This window comes from Numenius arquata, chromosome 1, assembly GCF_964106895.1.
Source record: "Numenius arquata chromosome 1, bNumArq3.hap1.1, whole genome shotgun sequence".
NCBI lineage: Eukaryota > Metazoa > Chordata > Aves > Charadriiformes > Scolopacidae > Numenius > Numenius arquata.
The window spans coordinates 109,295,241-109,320,040 of NC_133576.1; the positions used below are offsets into that span (position 1 = coordinate 109,295,241).

The 24,800-nt window shown below is 44.3% G+C and overlaps 1 protein-coding gene across 1 annotated transcript; it reads left to right on the forward strand.

Moving 5' to 3' along the window:
• The first annotated feature begins 23,557 nt into the window (after positions 1–23,557).
• CBY2 (chibby family member 2) lies at positions 23,558–24,532 on the forward strand. The gene has a single exon (XM_074157858.1). It carries the CDS (start codon positions 23,558–23,560, stop codon positions 24,530–24,532), a length of 975 nt encoding a protein of 324 aa, XP_074013959.1.
• The last annotated feature ends 268 nt before the right edge of the window (positions 24,533–24,800 follow it).

Genomic DNA, 24,800 nt, shown 5'->3' on the forward strand with positions numbered 1-24,800 from the left:
GAGGGATGAAATGCCACATTTTGAAAGTGCCAAAATTAAAGATTTCTGCTTTGGAAGTTTGCCTCTCCCTCTCCATCACGAGCCATTCTGGGATTTTGTTATCAAACCATCACATTTTTCACTTGACCTGATACATATTTTCGTTACAAAGCCCAATCTTTTTGGTAAAATGCAAATAAACATATTGCTAATCTGGCCAGATAGAATCGCCACACAAAGAAGAGTGCTCTTGCTTTTGTAAGCTTATAGTTCATGGGGACCAGTATTAAATAGAAAAATCAGTCATATCAAAATGACAGGCTTAAAAATCTAATAGATAATGGTAAGCTGCCCATTACAATGTCACAGGAGATTGTCCACTAAGTATTCACAAACACATCTGCAGCACAGCGACGCATCTTCTCCAAAGCCATATCTGTCCCTGACATCAGAGCTCGCCATAAAAAGCAAGTGAATTCAAAGCAACATTTATTGGCTATTTCCTCTGTGAAGCTTCACTTTCTCTATAGCTCTTCTGTTCTCATAATAATATGCTGAGATCTAGTCAGAATATTTGAATCTTAGGGAAACAAAACACAGCTGAAGTAGCTGGAAGGCGAAGGGCTAGGGAGGCAATTTCCTCTGATTCATCGGGAGACAAAGGCAGAGCGATGACTGTGTTTGTGCTAATAACAGTGGAATTGCCTCCCTGGCGCCGTTACCCCCATATTTCTTTAGCTCTTGCTGTCACGGCCCATTTTGCATCCCCTCACTCCTCCGCTCTCAGCCACAGCCGGGCTGGTCGTGGCCATGGGAGGTCACCGCAGGACCTCCTGCCATCCCCATCCTGGGGCATTGCTCTGAGCTCAGTGGGGCCGGCGAAGCAGGTTCCCGGCCCCTTGTGGGTATTCCCAGCTGCTTGCTTTAACATCAAAACCTTGTTTTCCCTACTCCGAGCTTTCCCATCACCTGCCCGCCCCCCCAACACACACACATTAAAAATCAAGCTGAATTCACCGTTTCTGTGACCACGGCCCTTGGGCTGGGGTCCCCCATTGGGTGGTGCAAGGATGGCCTGGAAAGGATGTCTTCTGCTGAGAGTGGCTGGTGGCACCCAGCCTCCCCAGCACAGGGTCAGAGATGACGCCTTCCTCGTGGGATTGTTCCAGGGGAAATGGTATTATTTGCACGGCTGTAACTCTCCAGTGGCAGAAGGCAGGGAGTGCAATGCCATCAAATGAGGATTAAACTCCGTGCCGTACTGCAAAATGTCAACTAAATTAATTCCAGTCTTAAGCTCCCTGCACATATCCCAAAAGGTGGAGGAGTGCTATGTACACAAGGCTAGAGAGACTTTCGTACACAGACATTGCAGGGGAATTTCCACTCTGCAGTGGGCCTGGGGAGGAGAATACTATGTAAATATGAGTTTAGTCTGCCTCTGCTTTCCTGTGCTATCTTCAAGATATTTGTGCTTGTAGAAGGAATCTTTCTCTCTAAGCAATGCCTGCTTGATCCTATGGGATTTATAATCTCCTGCTCTATAGTCCACTGCAATGAAAGGCATCTGACGGTGCCTCTGCTTTGTTTAGATGTGACTTTGCAGTAGGACTATATAATGCAATATCATTTCTCAGGAGCTTTCAGACCTCTGGCCCAGGAGGGACTGAGGCTCCTAGTGAAGCCCTCCTGTCACTGCGGTCACCCCATTTTGCTGGCACCATGGGTGCTGTGATGCTCAAAGCTACAACTAAATACCACCCGCCAAGGGTGGTTGGGCTGGTGGGAGTCCAGACTTCCTTAAATGCTAAAGAAGCAGCTATATGTGTGCATATATGCATATACATATGTATGTATGTCTCTATTCACAGATTCAAGGAGAGCAGTTGACTTTTTTCCTAATATCTTTTATATATGTGTATATACGTATAACATATATTTTATATTTATACACACGCATATATATATAAAAGCATTTATGGGTTTTAATCGCAGAACAAGCGTATTAAAAGCAAACAGGATGTATCCTCTATTTCTGCCATTGCAGCTGTGTCCAGAACAGATCTCCAAATTCCAAGTTGCAACCACTGCTCTTGTAGAGAAAACAATATCTCCTAAAATAACTCCATTTCTGCACTTTGCACTTTCAAAGACATCCGGAGAGCAATTGGTCACTGTAAATCACACAGAAGACTTTTGAGTGGTCTCCTGTTGTGCAGCCCTCGTGCCTATTACATCCTACCAGTCCTGTAAGTGCCAGCAGAGCCAGTAATACTCATCTCAGCAGTGCCTTTCAGTTTGAAGGGCTGCATCCAAAAGCCTGGATCTCACTGTAGCGGTGACATTGGCTCCAGTCGAGGGGCTGCCTACCTCTCTGTAACCTGCAGTGGCCACTAACAGGCTTACAGGAAAAGTAGCAGGATATGGAAAATATGCAGTGATCCAGACCCTGGTGAATTCACTCAGACTCAAGGTTATAAAGACGGTGCTATTTCTGCAGGTGCACGGATGAGAACCAGCTGCCTCTGCTTGCAGCCACTAACACCCGCAAATTAAGAGTTAAAACCATTTATTCTGGTAAATCAGAAAAGTAGCTTCTCTTCATTTCTGTTTGTAAAACGTAGACACAAACGGCTTAGGAAGAGCATGAGGAATCAGACTACCAACCTGTATCACTGAGATTTTGAAATAAACCTGATTTTAGCAGAGGCCATTGCCCGAGCCATGGAGCGAACAGGACACATGCTCTACACACAGCTGAGGAACTACAGTCCATGAATATTCTTCAGAAAGCCTGGCTCTTCAACAGGAGAGCAATTACACAGCGCAGTAAAACGAAGCGGCTCCAGACGTAAATCATGGTTATTAGTGTGTGTTCTGGGATTTGTGTCACGAGAGACAAGAAGTAAACTGAAGTTAGATTGTCTGAAAGCATGGAAACCCACGGCTAACAGTGCCAGCGGTTACGGCTCTTTCCTGCTCTGGATGGGGAAAGGACTCATCCGACAGCACCGCCAGAGATTTACTGGGTTTGGCTCTGAGTAACACAGAGCTGAAGTTACTGCTCAGGCTGCAGTTTTGATTTCTAACACTGCAGCAAACTGCAGGTAGAAACATTTTGTGCTCGTTTTGGCACGCAGGACCTGATCCTCTCATCCACACAAAGGTCTTTCGGCAGGAGAGCCCCTCCTGCTTCACGTCCCGCAGCGTGAGAAGGAAGCCCAGCACCGCTGCCTTTCGCCCTGCCCTCTGCAGAAGCCAAATATTTTAATACAGACCAGAACAGCATTACTTACAGGTGGCAAATAATGCATAACTAATCCATTATCTCTTAAACAGAGAGCTAAAGGTTGTAGTTGGACAGACCCAGTGGAATGCCAGCGGTGTAAATTTGCAGCAATATTGAGTAACTACTGTTACTATAGCTTTAGAGCAGAATAAATCACAGAATCACAGGCAGTTGCACTGAGAAAGAGCTGAGAAACTCTCTGATGTCTCCTCCTTCCCCTGATGGAATAAACTATACTTCTGCTATTCAGCTGAGCCTTTTTTTTATGCTACGCTCTCTGAAGTATGCATCCAAAAATAAAAATGTTATGATAAGTCTCAGGAAAAAAATACAGTGTATTGTTATGACAGTGTAATCTGAAAAGAAAAATAAAGAAAAAGAGATAAACGAATGCAAACAGTGTTTATTAAGGGAAAACAGAGAATGAGAAAGAAGCCAAGAGCGAATGCTGTCAGCCTTGTCCCTGCTGAGGCAAGGTCTTACCAATGTTATTTGTAGGGTCTACCAGCCTAAGGTCTGCACTGGCACCCTGGGGTGCGGGCAAAGGGTGACACTGACTCCAGTTCTCACCAGGACTGGCTCAGCAGATTTTGGAGAAAGAAAGTTTTCCCTTTTTTCCCCCCTTTTAAAAAGTTTCTATTAAGATATGTTATAGTATGGTCTGGCCAACATCGCCTCCTACATTTCAGGAACATCTGACTTCAGGGAGGGTTGGGGCAGCTGAAGGAGGAGGACAGCTTTGTATCCCTCTCCTCTCTCCTCTCCTCTCCTCTCTCCTCTCCTCTCCTCTCCTCTCCTCTCCTCTCCTCTCCTCTCCTCTCCTCTCCTCTCCTCTCCTCTCCTCTCCTCTCCTCTCCTCTCCTCTCCTCTCCTCTCCCTCTCCATCACCTACCCTTGTGTTTCTGTCCCTGCCTGCTATGGGGAAGGGGACAGCCCTTCGGACACCCTGCAGCTTCCTTCTCCTCCTTCCATAATACCCCTATGATGCCAGGGTTTTTCATGCAGGGATTTAGTTTTCGTCTTCTGGGAGAAAGTAACAAAAACAGGAGCAGCAAGGAAACATGGAGAAAATGGTAAAGCAGCATCTGACAGCCACAGCGAAGCTCCAAACAGGCTTCCCCCCCACCTAAAACCTTGGACAGGCATCCCAGGACAGGCTTACCTCTCTCCAGGAGAACAGGAGAGGAAACTACACCTCCCCGTCCCTGCTGGTGGGGAGGTGCTCAAGACACCTTCTTGGTCCTCAGTGATCCTGAGGGTTGGTGGACCTCTTCCCCTTGTTCCATTGTCCCCCCATTCTGTCTGGCCGCTGGTGTCACAGTTCCCAGGGCCATAGCAACGGGGCAAGCAGGGAGATGGAGGCTCCTGCCTCCTTGCAAACCTCCCTGGAAGTTTTGGCAGGTCTGCAAGGGACTGGTGCAGGGCTCAGGGATGGAGGGGACGGGACTTGCAGTGGTGGAGGATGTGCAGGACTGTGTCTAGAGAGGTCAGGGCTGTCCGACTTGCGGGAAGCAGGAAGCCGACCTGAGAGCTTGTCACAGGGGAAGAGCACTACCACCATCACCTAAGACATCTTGCCCCAGGCAAGCCCTAAGAGGAGGGAGGTGGATTGCCCCTGTGCGTTTCTCCATAAGGAGGGCCCAGGCTTCTCACACTTGGACCCATCCATCTCAGTCATAGTGGACAGTTTTCACCCGAGGGCTCCCTCCCTGGTGTTCTTCTGCTGTATGCTGCATCCCGAGCCCTCTTTGGCATCATCCTCACCCCACCGGCTGCTGGTGTCAGGGTGCAGGGTGAGTTAGTAACCACTGCTGTCCTCAAAAAGGGCTCTCCAGCTTGGTGGGTTTTAGGCCTTTTATATATATGCCTTTTTTTCCCCCATCCAGAGGTGAAATAAGGTTGCCACTTACTCTGGCAGCTGAGTGTCTGAGCTGCAAGGGCTTGGAGTCCTGGGAAGTCACAAAGGCCAATGACTCAGGCAAAAGCTCCCTCTTGGTTTCATTCAGAGATTTCTTGAAAGGAAAGCCAGGTTTAAAGGGAGGGCTTGCTAAAGTCCAGCTGTGAGATGTACTGGTGTCGTCAGGAAGTTTGTGGCCCCGTCTCTGCTGCCTCCAGCTGTGTTTTACCCTTTGCAGCCGGTTCCTTTGAACCCCTCCATGAATCTCTGTGGGATATCTTCCACTCCGGCAGCCATGCTTGCAGCGGGCCCAGGGGATGACCTTACAAAACTGTGCTCTGTGGTGTCTTGGTGCTTTTTTTTTGGTTTTGTTTTGGTTTGTTTTAAAGGGAACAAATGACAACAGGTGAAGCAAAACGTGACAAGGTCAGCGACAGCGCAGCTGGGCTGCCTGGTGAGCCCTCTGCTTTACGTGCCCTTCAGCTCGATGCCGCAGACTGGTTTTCCTCTTTTGCGGGACCGGCGGTAAAAATTGAACCAAAATGTCAGTGGGTTTGACCTTTGCGTGTGATCTGAGAACTTACCCTTGATAAGTTGGCGGCTGCGGGGCCGGTGGTGCTGGAGGAGCTTTCCTCCTCCCAGCTCCTGCTGCAAAGGGTGGGGAGAAATCTCCAGACGATGGTCAAAGACATGATGTCTGGGGCCAGGGGCTCGCCCCCTCTACCAGACAGCCGTGATTTAGATGTTCACCTTGTGTCCCCAGAATTTCCCTAAGGGCACCCAGATGTGGAAGTTTCTCATGCAATGGTGCTGTCAGATGGGGGCTGGGCCTTCAGCTTCCCCTTGCAAAACAAAGAGTGTTTTTGTGGAGGCAGGGGGCATTCCCTAATATACAGTAATTTAAATCAAAACCATGTATTGTACAGTACACACCTCTAATATACTATAGATTTTATAATTGACTCAAATTTCTCACTAGGAAAAAGTCAATTCCGGCATGGCAGCGCAGCCAGAGGAAAGAATGCTTTAGTCTGCTCAGCAAACAGGGACCTATTTTTAATCCAAAGGCCTTCCTTTATTTCTTACCTATTTAATGTAAAAGTAGGATTTACTACACATACAACTTAATCCCCTTTTTATATTTGCATAGAGATCCCGAAGCATGTGTACGAACAATTTCTGAGATAAGAGAGGGAAGGCCTCGGGAGTCAAAGTCATTATTTTTGCATGAAGTATTTAATGCTAAACATAAATATTGAGAGCACTGAATTCCCATGCACTTGCAGACTTCACTCTTGTGCTCCTGAGGATTTTTGCTTTACATCCAATTATTAAGAGCGCGGTTGTAAGTGAATGAAAAAAAAAAAATATCACAGGAAGCCTTTGTAGCAAAGACACTTAGCAGGCTTCATTTTTCAGCTAAAAGGAGAGATGGGTTATAGACAAAACAGAAGCAAAGGTGGTATCCTTCTCACCTACCCCCAGAAAGCTTGGCTAGGGAGTGGATGTGCCAGGCAGTAGAAACCCAGCCCTAGGAAAGGACTTTCTGCAGTGATGACCTCGAAGGGGATTGCAGCTGGAATTCCTGTGGTGCACATTCATCAACCCCGCTCATTGTAATTCGCATGATTTACGTTCTCACAATCATGATTAGGTGGTGAAAAAAATGATCTACACACGGGTTGACTTCAGAAAGTGACATTCTTTGTCCATATCCAATCAAGCCCCGCGGCAGGCAGTCCTTTTGATTTAGCATTAGTTTTAATATGTGTGGCTCTGAAAATAACCCTCCTGGCTTTGGAAACCTCAGAGTTGAAAAGATTACAGGGTAAGTGCTGGGCAGAAGATTATGTCCAAGACCTGTCATTCCTTCCTCCAGAGACAGTTTTGCTGGAGTGAAGAACGGGATGCTGCACCGGCGTGAATTTCATTTAAAAAATGTAGTCAAAGGCAAGTCAGTGGGGAAATTCACTTCTCCAGATGTAAAAGCAGGTCTAGAGGAACTCCACCAGAGTGGCTTATAGAGTTATTGTGAGCTCAACAGTGCAATGCAGTGAAGAGCAGACTTTTGTCTTACTAGGGGCAACATAATCTGATTTATTCCTGCTCTTTTGCTTCTAATGGCTATAATAAGACTGGCAAAACGCTTCTACCTCTGGATGTGGAATCCCTGACTCACTTGATGTTGTTGTGACTTCAGTGGGCCAGGATTTTATACTGAAATCTCCTGCTGCTGCTACTCAAAGCTTTCCAAGATAGTCATATAACAGTCTGGTTCTTGCCTGCTGACAAATGGGCTCTTCGCCGCGAATCAAAGAACAGAAACAGGCAAACTGCATGGGTATCAGTCTGATTCTCACTCCTAAACCAGGGCAAAACAGGAGGGTAGAAACCCGGTCAGCATCTCTCCGGTATGTCTTTCTACATCGCCTTGCTATATCAAACTTCAAAAGCAAATCTCGACTAGTACTAATGAGCAAGAACAGCCTGTGGCCAGTTATTCAGGCAAACGCCTCATGGGTATGGGGGAGGAGGAAATCAGAAGAAACGTGTTACTTAACTACTGCAGGCTGAGAGCAGGAGTTTGAACCCAAAACTTGAGTCGGGTTCAATCAGTCAGACAAATGAACAAGAGTGTTTTTATTAGATTGCTACAGACTGAAATTAAGGAACTGTTCTCTCCTAATAACTTTTTTGAAACTATTAACCAGTCACACTACGCCGGTGACAGCTCTTTCCTATGCTCTTGAGTGGTTCTCCTGCCCTATAATTTTTCTCCTAGGAACAGAAAGCTGTAGTGCTGATTGCAAAGGACAGACACCTAATTATAGGGCTTGTTATTAGTAGAGTCTGGGAAATAAAAAGTCTGCAGTTCATATAGTGTATAGAATGATGAATCACCTCAAATCGCTAATGTGACTTAAAATGGGGTTTATTGGAATTTGCACCTTTTTTTCCCAATCTATGGGAAAGCCTATTTGCAGCAAGATTTGGAAGGTTTTGCAGTTGTTTTTCTTGACTTTTACTGGGACTAAACTCTGAATGTTTTCCCGATGTCTTTATCCCATTGGTCTGTCAGTCAGGCTCACAATACCCTTCATGAAAACCTATCAGGGCGTTCTGTGATCTGGTGTTTAATAGAAGTCTTGAAGGAAGACAATGTTTGACAACACCTCAAAGGCTTGAGATCCTGCTGTACTCAGGCACATCCCAGCAAGTTTCTGGGACATGTTGTGCCTTTGCTACCCTTGGTGCGTGCTCGTGGTTGATCACAGTGTTGCAGGCTCATTGTCCTCATGTGTGGCTACTGGGGAACAACCTTGGGAAGGAATGGGAGCAGGGCTGTTTCCAGTCGGCGCACACCTCTGTCCCTGCTAACAGTCTGCTTTATAGTGGCATTCAAACCAGATATATTGTTTAGTCTAAAACGGGGAGAGAGAGAGAGAAGAGAAAGCATCCAACAGTAAAGATGTGAAGTGAGGGGAAACAGGCACTTCTTTCTACGTTGCTGAAGGCTTCGTAAAGATAACAAGCCATTAAACTTTATGACCAAGGTCTCAGGGTAGTACTGGTTTGGGTTTTTTTTTTATGCTGCAGTTGCTTGCAAAAATTTTGGTCTGTTTTTGACCCCTCTCGTCTTCTCCTGCATTTTCCTCCCCCTCCCCCTGCCCATTTCTGTGAGATATTCAGTCCTTTGAATAAATTGCACCTATTCATTTCTCACAGGCTTGTTGTCAAGCCCAGCACCTGTCTCTTAAGAATAGTCCATCAGATTGAGATAACCTCATTTGGTGACGGTGTAAAGCACATCTGGGCTTGTCTCTTCTCAACTGATGTTTCTGGAAATCTTCTGTGCTGGTACTCACTCGGTTAATGAGCACTGTGTCTTTATGGCCTGAAACACCTGACTCCAGAGTCTCTCTTATGTGACGCACAGTATGCATGGAGATAAAACTGGATTTCTCTGTGATTTTAATATGGACAAAAATATAGAGGAAAGGGTCATTTCTAATTCCAAACTTTTCAATTTTCACACGAGAAATATAGATCCTCCAACCCTCCTTCCTTCTCACACCCTCTTTCAGGACTATTATATCTTAGGCTAGCTTTAAACTTTACCCAAACCCCAGAAGAGACATAGCTCATAATCAGCAAGTGATGACTTGCCAGACACAGAGGTATCAAATGCAAAAGGTAAAAAAAAAATGAAGAAAAAGAAGAAGAAAGAAGAATGGTACATTCTTGGAACTGGATGAAAGGAATTAGACTTTAAAGTCATGTGCAAAGGAGTAACAGAGCAACTTAGGTTAGAAGGATGTTGCAGCTGAACCCACCTAAATATTGGAAATCTTGGTCCTTGTAAGTTTTGTGGGAAACCCAGGGGAGTCTCCTGGAAGAGGAATAATGTGGTCTTGATGTTGCTAATGGTGGCTGCGGGATTCTGAAGCAGCTGCAAATGATATAAAGAGTTTTGCCAAGGAAGTCGAAGATGGGAAGAAATAAGTAGAGAGAGAGTGACAAAATTATGTTTCAAGGATTCTGGTTCTCCTTGACATAACATGTCTAAAGCTGGAAATATCCAGGCATAGGCTGTAAACAGCTTTGACAATCTGATTGATGTGGGCATTAACCAAAGTTACGACACAAAATATATGATCCTGCAAGTGCTTATTTTTCCCCATGAAAATGATTACCAGAAGCACTTTACGCAGTGACATGTATGTGAACTTGTACCTGTGGTTTCTCAGACATACTAGAAAAAGATGTCAGTATAATGAAGTGGCACTCTCTCTATCATTTATTTTATATGTATATGCAAGTGACAAGGCATTTAAAACAAGTCTCTTTTTAATAAACTTCACGGTCAGACCACATTTTAGTTCACCGCTTGTTACCACATCTGCCTTTTTTCACTTAGGAAGTTTTTCGGTGATTCTGTTTTTTGGAAAAAAGAAAAAAAAAAGGTTGTGTGATATTACTTCTCAGGTATTGGTGTTTTATATGCAGAATTTGGAGGAAATACTGCTTCATATTTCTGTGCGAGTCTGTACTTCCAGTGCTATGTATTTTTCCTCCCTAAGAACATGGGTATCTGTCCTGGTTTAAAGTAAAACCGAACCAATTTTCTGTTCTGTAACTTTACATCCTAGCTAGGCCTCCTCTAACTCTCTGAAATTAACGGCATATTGTGGAGAAAACTGCTCGTTCTCAGAATGATAAGACCGATGTTTGTGCTCCATGCCAAGGAATGGTATGCAGGGAGGCCCTTGCTTATACTTATTGCCATAACAACTAAGGTCAGCCAATTTCATTATTTGCCCCCTTAGAGGGTCAGAAACAGAAAAAACGTAGAGAGGTCACATCAGTGGGGAGGAGTGGACAGGACAGGTGACCCAAACCTGACCAACTGGGGTATTCCATCCCATCTGCCCCATGCTCAGTATAAAGGCTGAGGGACCAAAGGGTCAGCCCCTTCCTGCGATGGCCAACGTCCAGAGAGGACTCTGCCTGTTCATCTGCCTTTGATCCCGACCCGTGTGTTCCTGACTCCAGAGCTGGAATCCAGTTCCCACTCGTCACTGAGTCCAGTCTGGGACTTCCCCAGTGCCTGCCGGTGATGTGACTGTCATCCTGGGAGCTTGATACGGTTTTGTATATATTGTATCTATTTCATTATTTTCTTCTTTATTTTTATTTTAATATTAATTCTTCATTAAAGTAGTTTAGTTCATTCTAAACTTCTGAATCTCTTTATCTCTTTCTCCTCCTCTCTCCTCTTTTGGGGGGGGGAAGGGCCATCTGTTGGTCGGGTTTTGGTAAATTCAGCCGAAACCACGACAGTATCCCACAGAAGGATACAATTTCACTCAATATTAACATTCCCCTATATCTCAGAAGCAGTTTCTTTTGCAGGCCTCCCAGGAGACCTGCAGATCGGCTCCAGCCATCACCCAGGAACTGCCTATATTTTGGTGGCAGTTGTGCATCAGAAATGGCATGGTTGAACAACAAGGCAAGCAATTTCTGGTCTCATTTGCTCAAACATGTTTACTGCATGCAAATTTTTGCCTTTAAACAGTACTGCCCGCGGCTTCCTCAAAAGAGAAAATGTGAGGGTTATATGTAGGTGTAAATGGAGATGGTTGGAGATGGTTTCTCAGAGCTCAGCATTTGGTGGGACGAAGCTGGTGCAAAGGGAAAGAAATGGAAATAGTGGCAGGTAATGGAACTTATAGGACTGTAAGGGCAGCTAATAATCCCTCTGGCCAGAGCAGCTGGAGGTAGCCTAGTCATCTGTCTTCTTTCCTCTTCTGAGGCAGAGTTTCATGAAGTAGATGCTCATAGTGCGGTCTTTTACTCCTGATATAACAAGGAAAAACATTCTGGGAAGAAAATCACAGAGCAAAAGTAAATATGATCAAGCAAAGACAAATAATTAGGCAGATGTCTCATTATTTGTAAGAGAGCATCTGCTGTCATCAGAAAGAAAGTAACTTTCTGTTTCCCAGGGGTGAGAAAGAAATTTGACCTCTATAAAAATCCAGAATCCAGATGTCAAATAAAAAGAACCTCTTTTTTTTTTTTTTAATATTATTTTTAAAATGGTCTTTATTTTTAGCAAGTTTTATGACTGTTGAAGGCTCGGGGTTAGCAAGGCTGAACCTAGTCAATGAGACTGTAGAGTACAGCAGATAATGGTATCTTTGATCAATCAGGCAAAGCAGATAAAGATGCACTGCAAAAAATTGGCCCGAGAGCCACAGAAATATCTTTTTTTTCTGTCATTCATCAGTTCCTGGGATGAGGCTTGTAGAAATTAATCAGCATTGAGGTGGAAGGTGAGGGAGATATGGGCTGATGACATGTACCTTGTCTGTAAGCTTATGACAGGCTTTGGTTCACTCATTTCAGATGAGGCCTCCCAGGTCACTGTAGTGCCCCTTTCTGCCTCAGAAAGGTGGTGTCAGAATGCTGTCTTCTTATTAGTGTCAGGTAGAAATCTTTGCTAGAAATAGGCAGACAGTCTCCAGGTACCTTGTTAGATACCTAAGATGTGACAATCACAGCAGCAAATAATACAAAGCATTTCATGGCTCAGGGAAGACTTTGCTGTCTCATAAAAAAGGGTTTGCAGCGATTCTGCAGCCAGGGTAACCATTCTTTTCTAGCAGTTCAAACTTGTGAATAAACATGCAAGCAGGTACGCATTTAGAGAAACAGCTGTGCAACTTCCACAAGCTATAGACTGGTGGACAACTTGGCTTTAGACAGGAACTATTGACCCATTATTGTCTTTCTGTTATAAGTATAGAAACCAGTGTCCTTGGTGTTTGTCCATTCAGCAGTGAGCACCATGGTGCTTGGTCTGTGATACCTGCAATGCACTGACAAGTATAAACAGTAAGTCATATTCCTGATGCTCTGTCTGTGCAGAAAGTGACTTTGGTAAGACAAAAAGAGTAATATCAGCACAATGTGTAACCTCAGCGTTTGTATTATGCAAAACGTTAAGTTAATGGGCTGACTGTCACATACTGTATCACAGAATCACAGAACCATATGGGGTTTGAAGGGACCTCTGGAGATCATCTAATCCAACCCCCCTGCCAAAACAGGTCCACCTACAGCAGGTTGCACAGGAACTTCTCCAGGCGGGTTTGAATGTCTCCAGAGACGGAGACTCCATCAGTTCCCCAGGCAGCCTGTTCCAGTGCTCTGCCACCCTCAAAGTGAAGAAGTTCCTCCTCATGTTTAGATGGAACTTCTTATATTCAAGTTTGTGCCCATTTCCTCTTGTCCTGTCCCTGGGCACCACTGAAAAAAGACCGGCCCCATCCTCTTGACACCCTCCTTTTAAGTATTTATAAGTATTAATCAGATCTGTTTATCTTGTACAGAAAGTCCAGGTGTCTTATGGTTTCTAACCACAATGCTCAGGTTAAATGCCATACAAAATATTTTAGTGGGCATCACATATTTTTGCCACCTTATCCCTGCTTACAGTTGGAAAGAGACAAACTGTCTTTTCCCCAAGCAGAAGAGGCTTGGCTTTGCTTCGGGCACAGACAGCTCTTGTCAGACCGGGAGTGATGCCTGGTGGTGTCTGAGATGGATGGCAGCTCAGATACATAACATGACTTATGTTGTAGGAGACACCTTGCAGAAGAGACAGTGTCCCTTGCACTGTAAATCAGAGATCCAAAGCTTGTGTATATATGTGAGCCTGTTGGACATTACACGTACGGTGTTCTGCTTCCCAGGGCCACCATATCAGAGACCTCGCACAAGAGATAGTTGCCATCGCTTGAGTGCACTGGAGAAAAGCTGGTGTAAAAGGCTCACTGGAGGGGAACCAAGGACATGTGCAAGCTGGTAGCACACAGCTAATGTGTCGCTGCATGGTCACGGGGCCTGACACTTGGCCCAGAGGTAGGGTCACTTCCAATACTCTTCCCATCAGTTGTGGTAAGAATCCGACTGCAGTTCACATTTAGCAAAGCAGGACAAGGTTACAGTCATTTTTGAGGAGTGTTTCTCCGCCATCCCATCCCATTCCATCCCATCCCATGCTTCTCCCCACCTTCTCAGACTTTTCTCACTGAATCACTGACTTTCCAGTAACATGAACATCTTCAGGGGATGTGTCCCTACACCTAGCTGAGGCCCGTGCTTTGACTGAGAACTGTGCTTTTTTTCCTCCTGGATGGTTAAGAGTGAAATCACTACACCAAGTAAGGAACAACAATAGTAATAAAAAGTAGTGTAATATTTTTTAAAGCCCAATAACTCCGTACTTGCTCCTGCTGACATACACCTTGCTATGAAGCTTATGCCACTGATGGAACTGTTCATTTGAGCAAGGCAAAGCAGCAGGGACATTATAATTAATAATGCTTAGCAGGAAACAAGTTATTGTGCTTGGGGCGAGAAGGGGGAAAACTGTTCTCTATTATTTTTTGAAGAGTTAATTGGTAGTAGGCAAAGATTTGCTGCATTGAGCCAGCAGGTGCTGCTTTATGACTACATTAATGTTAATGATATCCTCTGGACACATATGAATACAGTTTAAGCTATTTCTTTCTCATGGAATTTGTCTGGGTGGATGTGTGTTTGGGTTCCAGCTATTTCTCGAGTGCCGCCACAGAGCACTTGGACAGACAGTGACTCCAAATTTGCACAGATGTTTGCGGGTAGTTTTATAAGACCAGGTAACTTTCGTAACCTCCAGTCACCCCAGGACAGACTTTGCAGATTAAAAGTTGAGGGAAATGAGTAAAAGGGGCTGCTTCTCTGGCATAAAATCATTCCTAGGGGTTGCGTAACATTTCTAAAATTGCCTGTTTCACTGTTCCTAGGTGTGCTTAACAATAGTACCTGGGATCTAAATGTTTATTCTCTTCTTTTATTACTGAAACTTCTTTTCTTCTGGCATACCATTAAAAAAGTACTCTGGCAGCAGTTTAAAGCCTGAGATGAACAGGTGCTAAAATTGTGTTCCTTTAAGTAAAGTGTTCCATGGCCCATCAAAACATGATACATGCTAGAAAAGGTAAACCAGCGGCTCCACAGACCTTGAAATGGTCTTGTTTCAGCACTGCTCCACATTTGAAGTTTTGTTATGAGCCTGTATTCCCTTTTATCCTTTTTTTTGTGCTTTTTGCATATCTAGTTTGGCAAACCTATACTGTCCAGTAATATGCTTCAGAGACTCTTCAAGCTATTTATATTTTTCATAAGATGCTTGTTTTGAATAAGCCCATCAGCTCCAATCAAAGTCTGGGTGGATCTGTAGCAGGCAAAAATGCTGTGGAAGGACAGTCCTTGGAGCTGGGTGTGGAACTCTTTGCAAAACTCAGGTAACAAAGCTACCATTAGAGAAACCCACCAGGTAGAGGGTGTTTTCTGAAAGCCAGACCTGATTTTTAATAAGGTTACCAGATGGGTCCTGTGACCTGTTAGAAGTCTGCCCCCACAGATCTAGAGATAACAAAACAGGAGAAAAAGTCTTCATGCCTGTAAAGACCGAGGGAGTTGTACGCAGCCCAGGTATGTTTGCCCGTTAGAGCATGGGTTCAACTCCAAGTAGCTATTTCATAATTTGTTGAAGGATGAAACGTGAGTAATGAAGAAGGGAGGGAAGAGTCCGCATAAAATCATAGGGAGGAGAGTAGGACCCTACATATTCATCCTTTTTGGAAATGGCGTTTCTAGGATGCAATGTTGTTTCATGAGCTGTAGGTATAGGAGAAAGAAACCAGGACCAGCAGTGGCTGGGGAAGACAGAGAAGAGGTACAGAGTAGCTGATGGAGCTGGGCTGTAGTGAAGAGCTACTAGGAAATTCCATCCATCCCACAGATCCAAACCTAGTGTTTTGGGGTCTGCAGGTTCCTTGGTAGTCAGCGCATACCTGTGAAACCCATTGACAGTACAACTATCTCCTGGCATCATACGTGGCTCCCTATAGCGTGGCCTTGTGTATAAAATAATAGCTGCTATTGCAAATACATCCTGTTTAATTCAAATTGTGGAGATGTTACCGGTCCTGCTGGTGACACGTGTAGAGATCAATGCTGCTGTATATAATCAAATTTTCTCAGTTCATCTCTTTAAAAATGTCAGAAAATGCACATGCACAAACACGGTTGAACATTGAGGCTGTAAAGTCAAACAGTCAAGAGACAGGAAATGCCTGAGCTCAACAGTATTTCTAAATGAGACATGTCTTCCTTCCCTGGTAGATTTCCACTGTGCTCTGCCATTTAATCATCTGGGTTAGCAACAGAATGGATTTTTCACGTTGCTTGCATGATTCTTCATGTAGCTTTGTTTATACTATAGCGTCTAGTAAATTCTAATGGGATACTAATTTTTTAAGATCTTAACAACTTCTTCTTTACAGCTTTTAAAATAAAATGAAATGGTTAGATTTCAGTTAAACAGATCCTTATTAAAGCAGGAGCTAGTCTGATAATGACTTAAATTGGTTCTACGTGGCCATCACACGTTATTTTATAAGCATTCAATTACAATTAAGAAGTGGCTAATAGACAATTAATATACAGGATTACACACTTAGCTAATTAGATGATTTTATATGTTTTTTGTTAGATTAAAATGTACAGGACACCATAAATCACTATTAGAGATTGTTTAATAAGCCTGAACCCTCAATTTTCTCCCTGTCAATCAGGAATGGAGCTGCTGACTTTTCCTCTCACCCAGCGAGACTTGTCATGTGGAAGAACCACCATGTTCAAAATTAGCCAAAATGCCCTCGACTCCCAAACCTTGCAGCTGTTCATAGGACATCACAAATCAAGTCTGTGCTTTTGTGGTCTCCTCTGCTCGTTGAGACTCTCAGCTCCTGCCCTTGCTCATGAAATGGGATGTTCCTTAGTGTTCCCACCATCCCTGCACTTTCTGCGTTTCTTGCTTGATGCCCATGAGGGACAGGGATTTTGCACATGGCTTTTTGTAACCCTTGGGAAGAGGGTTTCTTAACACAAAGCTTTCATTGCTGCCAAGCTAACCCCATTTATGTGTCCCAGGCCACGGAGCAGTCGTTGGCTGGGCAGCATCTTACCTTGCAGGGTGTATGTGGGAGCCAAGCTGAGCTGGAGGGGTCTGCTAGGGTGTGAGGCTTCACTCCCACCACCTAATCAAGGAGGTTAACCACTGCAGAGTTCTCTGCAGTCAGTGCAGGGAGAGATAGCTACATCTTTAAGAGGTTGTACACCATGTCCGTCAATGCTGTGGACCAGGAAGGATTCACCTCCAAACTGTAGACACCTGCTTTAAGAAGTCTACATGTGCCTACAGGACAGTGCAGTGTTTAAGCTCTCCTGCAGTCAGCAGAGACCTAATCAGTGCAGTAATGAGAGCTGGAGCATCACTTGACTGATGAGCCACCATAGGTCCAAGTCTGGTGCCTATTGCTGTTTGTGGTTTGCAGGTTATCAGAGATCAGGGCCAGCAGGTTTGGCACAGCCTGGTGGCAGGTCTGCCTCTCGGAGTGGACCCTGGAATCCACGTAAGATACCCCACGGTACATATGGCACGTTGAGGTAACTGTATCCATCCAATTTGTCCCAGTGGATGGGAAGACCAAAGAGCTTCTTTGGATGCAATGTCAGCTCTGCACCTCCATCAGCCCTGGTGAGTGTGCCTCTGCCCTCTCCACAAAAATAAGTGCACCGGTGATTATTGCTGCTAGTACTTAATCAGCAATAAACAACTAGAGGGTTTTTTTCAGCAACAGAGTATGCTGTAAAGTTTGGTCAGACATAAGTAGGACAGTGATACTGTAATTGGGCTGTATTTTCTTGGTAAGGCTGACAAGTGGCACATCACAGAGACACGGCACAAAAGAATAGCATTGACAGGCAACAGCTGAGAGCTGACCAAGAGACTGCACATGGTTTTGATATGTTTTTTAAAATATTCATAGCTGAAGTAGAATGAAAGCAAGGTGGGAATGAGATCTAAGATGGAACAACACAAAGCCTGACATCTGTAAGATGTCACTTACTAGCAAAAGGCAAATGTTTTGCTTCAGCTTGTAAAGAATGTGTGTATTACAATCCTGGGGATAAATAAAAGTGGTGCGTAGGGCTTCTTTACTGTAGTGCTCTTCATGTTCAAAGCACTTTACAAGTTAGAACTAATTTGAATGGATGCCCCATTCCTGGAAGTGTTCAAGAAGGAACACTGGAGGAAGCTTTGAGCAACCTGGTCTAGTGGGAGGTGTCCCTGCCCATGGCAGGGAGCGTTGGAACTAGATAATCTTTAAGGTCCCTTCCAACCTAAACCATTGTATGATTCTATGATTCTAATTTCTCTTGACAGCTTGCACCAGAAAGTCGGTATCCCAAACTCACTGAGAACCTGAGGAAATGGGGGTACGGGAACAGATGACTTGCCCAATATCTAAAATTAAATTAGGACCAGAGGAAAGGTATAAAAGTAGATTATTTCCACCTCTCATTTCAGCTCTCAGCTGACTCAACCATCCTGGCTGGTGTTGACATGAGTGTGCAGAGTTTGGTGTTTTGCACAGCATTGCGTGGTGGGGGTTACACTGAGGCACACTTGGCAGCAGCACTGTGATGCTGTCTCTGAAAGGGCAATTAGTTCGAATGGATGGTGGCATAGTTGTGTCATTTATGTGAAAAAAACCAACACTTGTTCTGAAGGCTTTAATTACTGATTTTTACACTCCTGACCAAGTGCACTCATGTCTTCCTGGGCAGAATACAAGTCTGAGAAATCATCACCTCTCCTTCCAGACACTTCACTGCCTCAAAAACTGAGAAAACATAATTTTTACTCCCTATCCAGTTATTCAGGTCAGGAGATGACTCAAGATCACTCAAATATGCAAGAATCTTTTGAGTGACTTAGTGGGATTTGCATCCACGCTTAACGTCCTGCAGAACAGCTGATGAGTGTGTGGTGAGACCAGCCCGTGCTGACATGAACAAAGGCTGGTGTTTCAGAAGCACAAATGAAATTAGGGTGGTAGAAAGGGGCAGTGGATGTCTTTGGTTTAATCAAATAAAAATTCAGTGGTATAACACGCTTATAAAAAGAGAAAAAGAGAGAAGATGCTCGAAGTTCAAAGAAACATTATGCTTTCACAAAAAAAACCCCAGATTATTCTGATTGCAGGTACTTTAACAGGTCAAGCAAAGAAAGGGTTCAGATTTACTGTAGGTACATGCTACTGTTCCTAATGGGAAGGAGGATGGGATGGCATCCCCAGGATCCTTCCTGAAAGATCTTCATGGCAGCAATTCAGCCCTCAGTCTCCCCTCCATTTCCAGCCCATCACTGGATGGTGACCTCTTGCAGCCCAACATGAAGCTGCATTTCCAAACTGGGGAATATTGTAAATGTGTGTGGGATCATCCACTCTCTCCCACTGGATCCTTTCCAGGATGAGATAATCACCAAGAAGAAGGACAGCAAGGTCAGCTGAACAGGCTGGTGTAAGATGTGCAGGTAGGATGTGGGGTATGGCTTTAGTTGCAATTAAAATGTAATCCTTTGTATAGTGAAATAACTTCACCTGGAGAAATTGAGTAGTCTGAAGCTGTGGACAAAGCACTCAGATGGGAAGTTAGTTCAAACCCTTCTTACAGAGCAGAGGTTACTTGTCTCCTGGCAGGGAGGGGAACACACTCAGCATTATTTCTGCCTTTCTAATTCTGTGAATGACATCTCAGTCCTTTTGAGAGTCCAGCTCAGAAATCAGTGTAGCTGCTATAAGAAATCTGCAGTGAGCTGTTGCAGCATTTCCAATTCTGATGTACATCTCCATGTCTGCCTATACACATCTGATGATATTCACTAAATTTGATCCAAATATGTTAGTATTTCAAGACATAATTTTCAGCAAAATAAATGACTTGCCAAAACAACTTTATCCAACTTCAGGGAAAATATTGCACAAGAAAAAGCAAAGGTACGCTGCTAAATTAGTTCTCAATAGCTCTGGATTAAGCAGGCTTTGTTTGCTGTCCACTCCTATGCTGCACTTTTCTCTACTAACACAGTTTCCAGCCAGCTTTTAGACCTTAAAACATTCATCTGTTTTAGTGTCTTAGTGGCCCACAGCTTCAGTTCTTCAGAAGTTCAGATCAGCCATTTCAGTCACCTCTCCTGAAAATTGCTGCACCTGGGCAGCACCCTTAAATTCCCATCTGATGGAAGGCCAAGCACAAGCACACCATGATATCTTTTTCTTTCTCTTTTGAGGACATTTTTCTGCTTTCCTTTTCAGGATCCTGGGGCTTGAATAGAAGAGAGTGTTCCCTGGGGAGTTGCCATAGTAACCTGTGATGGTTTTTTGTTGTCCGAGATTAAATATAAGCAAGGGAGAAATTACAGAGAAGAATTTTACACCTGAGTTTATCGTCTTTGCTAACACCAAGGCTGAACTGTACCTCCAACTTCCAAAAGTAATAACAGTCACCTTGAGGCTGGTGTCAAGTTGGTAATTTTCACTGGAAAAGAAATTAACTGCTGTATTTATTATTCAAGAACCCTGATTAGAAAAATATATTTCCACATCTGAAAGATGTAGCAAGTAAGAAAGAGAATGAGATCATTAGAAATGTAAAGACATGGAAGCGGGAATAGCTGCTACAAATAATATCTAAACTTGCAATGCTTGAATGCCCTGCATATTCTATTTTCTTCTTAATAGGGTTCAGTGATAGCCTACTCTTAACCTTATAGTCAAAAAAAACCTCCAAACCCACGTTGCCCTTGGAAAATAACTTCAGGTCTCATAGTGTACACAAAGAAGTGATTTTTGAATGTGTCAATATCAGTTCAGCAACAAATATAATTCAAAGATTTGGAATAAAAACAAACTTTGTTTTAAGAGGGTGCGAGGGAGAAAGAATCCGTCCAAATTGCTCTCAGTTATGAGCATCAAAGGCAGATCGGGAAGTCTGGGTTCAGGAAAGGGCATGAGAGCTGAGCTACCAGAAAGGTCATTTCCATGAGAAATAACCCAAAACCACAATGCTGGGAAAAATCAAAGACAGTCCTTGGAGGCCAGCGGGGAAGGAGCACAGAAGTGGGTTGTACAAGGAGGATGCGCAGGACCTCACAGTCCCCGGGCAGGAGCTGGGGGGCTGGTTCTGGGGCGAGGTCCCTGCCAGCGCTCGCATCACAGTGGGTCCCCTCTGTCCCCTGTTGCCACCCTCGCTGCCCTGGACACCCTTGCAGCAGCAGGACTTCAGATCAAGCTGCTTGGCAGGAGTGCAGGGAGAGGGAAGACCATTAGCCCCGGCAAGCAGGTGAGCGCACACCGGAGCATAATTTAGCCCTGCCGGGATACCCAGCTCGGCTGGATTTCGTGTGACTTCCCCCCGGCCGGCTGCCCTGCCCCTCCACCCCAGCTGCCCAGCATTTCCCAGGATTATTTAGTTCAGAGATAAGGGGAAATGATACGGGAGGTGGGAGAAGTGGAAACGTCTCTCTGAAGTCCGGGTTGCTGTCTCCCCTGCAGTGCAAAAGAGCTGACAGAGATGCTGTCAAACTTAATTGTCCCCAAGATAACGTCATTCAATGCCGTATATATTATATGTTTCTGTTTATCCTGAAAACTTGCCACATAAAAACTTTAAATATAAGTGACTATCAACTCTAGCTGCCTGCCCATGGTAAGCAGCGGCAGGTGGATCTGGGCTTATGATGCTGCGTGTCTTCTGCTTCTCATCTGGATATTTAGGCATCAGGTTCCCCCGTGGCTGATTTACCTACCCATCCTGGGGCTGATGGTGGAAATTCTGGGACTGGGATGCCCCGAGGGAATGGAATGGGTTGGTGAGGCTGTGAGGAAGAGAGTGCAAGAGAGGGAGCGATATACTGCTCTTAATATGGCATAAGTGGAAACAAAAACCTGCAAAACTGGGGGTTTTGGAAGAAATCCTTTTTAGCATAGGAACAATGGTGTGAAAACATGACTCTGATGTGAGATAAGCCAAATGGTGATGCAGGAGACAACCTTGAAAGTCCAAAGAAGACCCTACTGTAGTTAAATCAAGTGTTACTGCAAACAGACTTATACTGTAATTGCCCTCTTCTGCATTAAGGGATTTTGGATTTTGAATGTGATCAATAATTTGCTGAGTTTTTGGACACTTGGGAAGGAAGCAAAGGAAGCATCTATGGATGTTGGTTCTTGGAATTAACCTGGAGGAGCCCAGCCCAGAGATGCAGTGCTGTGCAGTGGAGGTGGCAGGAAAAGGGGGCAGTGGCAGGTTTTGGAAAGGAGGGGGCAAAAACAGGGAAGGGGGTGCACAATGTGATGTCAGAGCTGGAGGGTATGAAGAGCTTGTGAATGGTTGCCACTCCATGCCTAACGCTTGGGACAGAGACACGGGGGCAAAATTCATGACGGTAAAGCTCTCTTCCCTGACAGAAAGACAGAACTGGGTTTCACAAGGGATGGGAGGGCAACTGAGGGACCTGAGGGGGGAAAAGGGGCATACCTGGGTGAAATTTGATGGCCAACTTCTTTTTTTAATACTAGAAAAAGGCACAATTGTGCTGTTAGAAACACTGCGCAGAAGCCTGGAGAATTCTAACAATTTGGTTGTAAATATTGTTCAACCTCAGCTCAAATGACTACATCTTGAAAATCACACAAATTTAATTATGGTAAAAACTGCAGAAAACAAGATTTTCTTTGGCATAAGCCACTTTTTTTTTGATGTTTTTTTCTTTTGTTCATGTAAGAAGACTGAAATCCTTTACTTGCCCAGGTTTACTTATGACTAGAAGGTGATTTAAGTAGCAACATTTTGGGCAGAGGGAAGGAAGGAAGGAAGAGTGTTGAACAGGTAAGTCTGAGGCTCCTGTGACTGAAATGAGAAGTGTTGGAGGTACAGCCCAGCAGTGTGGATTTTAAAGAGATGAGTTTTCTGGCGATCTGAAAAAGAGGCAGATAGACTGCAAGAAAGAGATGAGCAATCACTATTGCAAGCCTAGAAAGCAAGAAAAATAATAGAGCTATCAAAGGATATAAAGAAAAGAGTGATCAGGGAGAAAATAGAAGGAAAGATGGAGAATTACTTATGGGTTGTGACAGTTTTTGGACCATCGTGATGGAACTTATCAGAAAAACATGCAAAGAGCAACTAGAGCTCTCCTAGTCCCAATGTTCTGGGGATGAGGTTTGGATTTTTAATTATTTGTGCATATTGTACCATTCACAGCTCTTCCTGTTCACAGTTCTGTGGATTTGAAGATTAAAAAGAACAAATGCCACCACATTTTTTGGTGTCCTGTTAACACAGGCTACTGAGCATTAACAAGAAAAAGCTGCTCTTGAGGCTTGTTTTTCACTGTTGTCTTTTAAAAATGTTTTCTTTTGAAAAGTGGTTTCAGCCTCATAATGATTTTTAATTCATTTGTCACTCAGTTGGGAATGGGCTATTCTGAGGTGCAAAATAGTTTCGTATCTTACCCCCTTATGCGTCTGTAAAAATGAGGTAGAGAGATAGAACGAGAGTCCAGATTTTACATCAAAGTTTGTGGTGAGGCCATAGAGCTGCTTTATCTACCAATGCCAATTTTCTCAGCTTCTATAAATTGCATTTCTGGTGTATTTCTTACCTTCCAGAGTCAAAGAAGCAACAGAATTGACTGTGGGTACTGACTTACTAGCTTGTTCTTGTCCTTCAATGGACTTTAATTCTGACCTTGAATTTTGGCAGTAACTCTGTGCATTTGTATTCCCTGTTCTTTCAGTTCTAGATCAAGCTTCTCCATCCCTGCTGTGTCGCCTACTCCTTGCCAGTGGACAGTGGCCTCTTGCAGGAGTCCTGGAAGAAGCCTTTTCCCACAGTCTTCCTCAAATCACTAAAGAAAGGCCATGTCTGCTTTTGATCTAACAAACCAGTGTACAGAGCCTGAGATAGAATATATCACCCCCCGGATGAAACTGAGAGATGACATGTTTGTCTTTGTTGACGGTAAATGGGTGAATGAGGTCTGCTGCCAGCCACCCATTGCTTCCCACCGGAAACTCTTTAGCAAGAAGGCGTGGAATGAGTGGAGCATCTGGGAAGAGAACAGAGCACTCTGGGAGGAAAACCAAGTCCTCCGGATTGAGAACAGGATGCTCTGGGAAGAAAACAAATCTCTACAATGTCTCCAGCCAAAGAATAGAGCTGTCCAGGTTATTTACAGTGATGCCATTCAGCAAAGCCTCCAAAAGGAAAATAAGTCATTCCCATTCTTCCAAGAGAGGAACGTAGGCTTTCCGGTCAGTCCAGGAGACAAAGCTCTCCAGGTGGTCCAAGAAAAGAACAGAGTCTCACAGGATTTCCAGCAGGAGAATAAAACAGTCCCCATCATTTGGAAAGATGAAAAACCCATCAGAGTCCATGAAGGTAGCAAGGGTGCCAGCTCAGATCTTCAGCAGGATACTGACACCATCACAACTGTGGAAGAAGGTAACCCTGGCCCAGGTCCCCAGCAGGAACATGAAGATAAAGAAAAAAACACCACTCCAACCCAGAATAAGATCAAGTCTTCCCCAAGTATGCAGAGTGAGCATGAAATTGTCTGGGCTCTCCAGGAATTATACCAACTCCTTGACATCTTCCTGAAAGAGAACTATCTACTTGGGGAGGAGCAGGGCTGTCGCATTCTCTACAATGTGAACAGATCCTTCCAAGAAGATTACAATGAATTGAAGCTGCAGCTGAATGTTGTGAAAAACACTGTGTCAGACATTAGGGTTCAAATGGAAATGTTGGAAAAGGAGCTCATTGCCATCACTTCCCCAGTGTATGAAGAGGCAGGGCAGAATCTGGCAACTGAGCACCAGCTTGGAGAGATGTGAAGGTTGGCGCTAAGACCTGTTGGTCCAATTACTTGGAAACCTTCTCTCCTTGTTTCAGGGAACCTAATAAAATCCCAGTAGAGCCTGAAGACATCTGCGTAACATTGTGTTATTCTGAAACTTTTTTACATTACTTAGATGTGTTTCACCTTCTGATTATACAATGTGTGTGACTGTCATGAATTTGCCTCGTTTCAGGAAAATACGTTTTTCAGCGTTTTTTTTCAAAGTTTTTAGCAATAAGGCCTAGATTTTCAAAAGATAATTT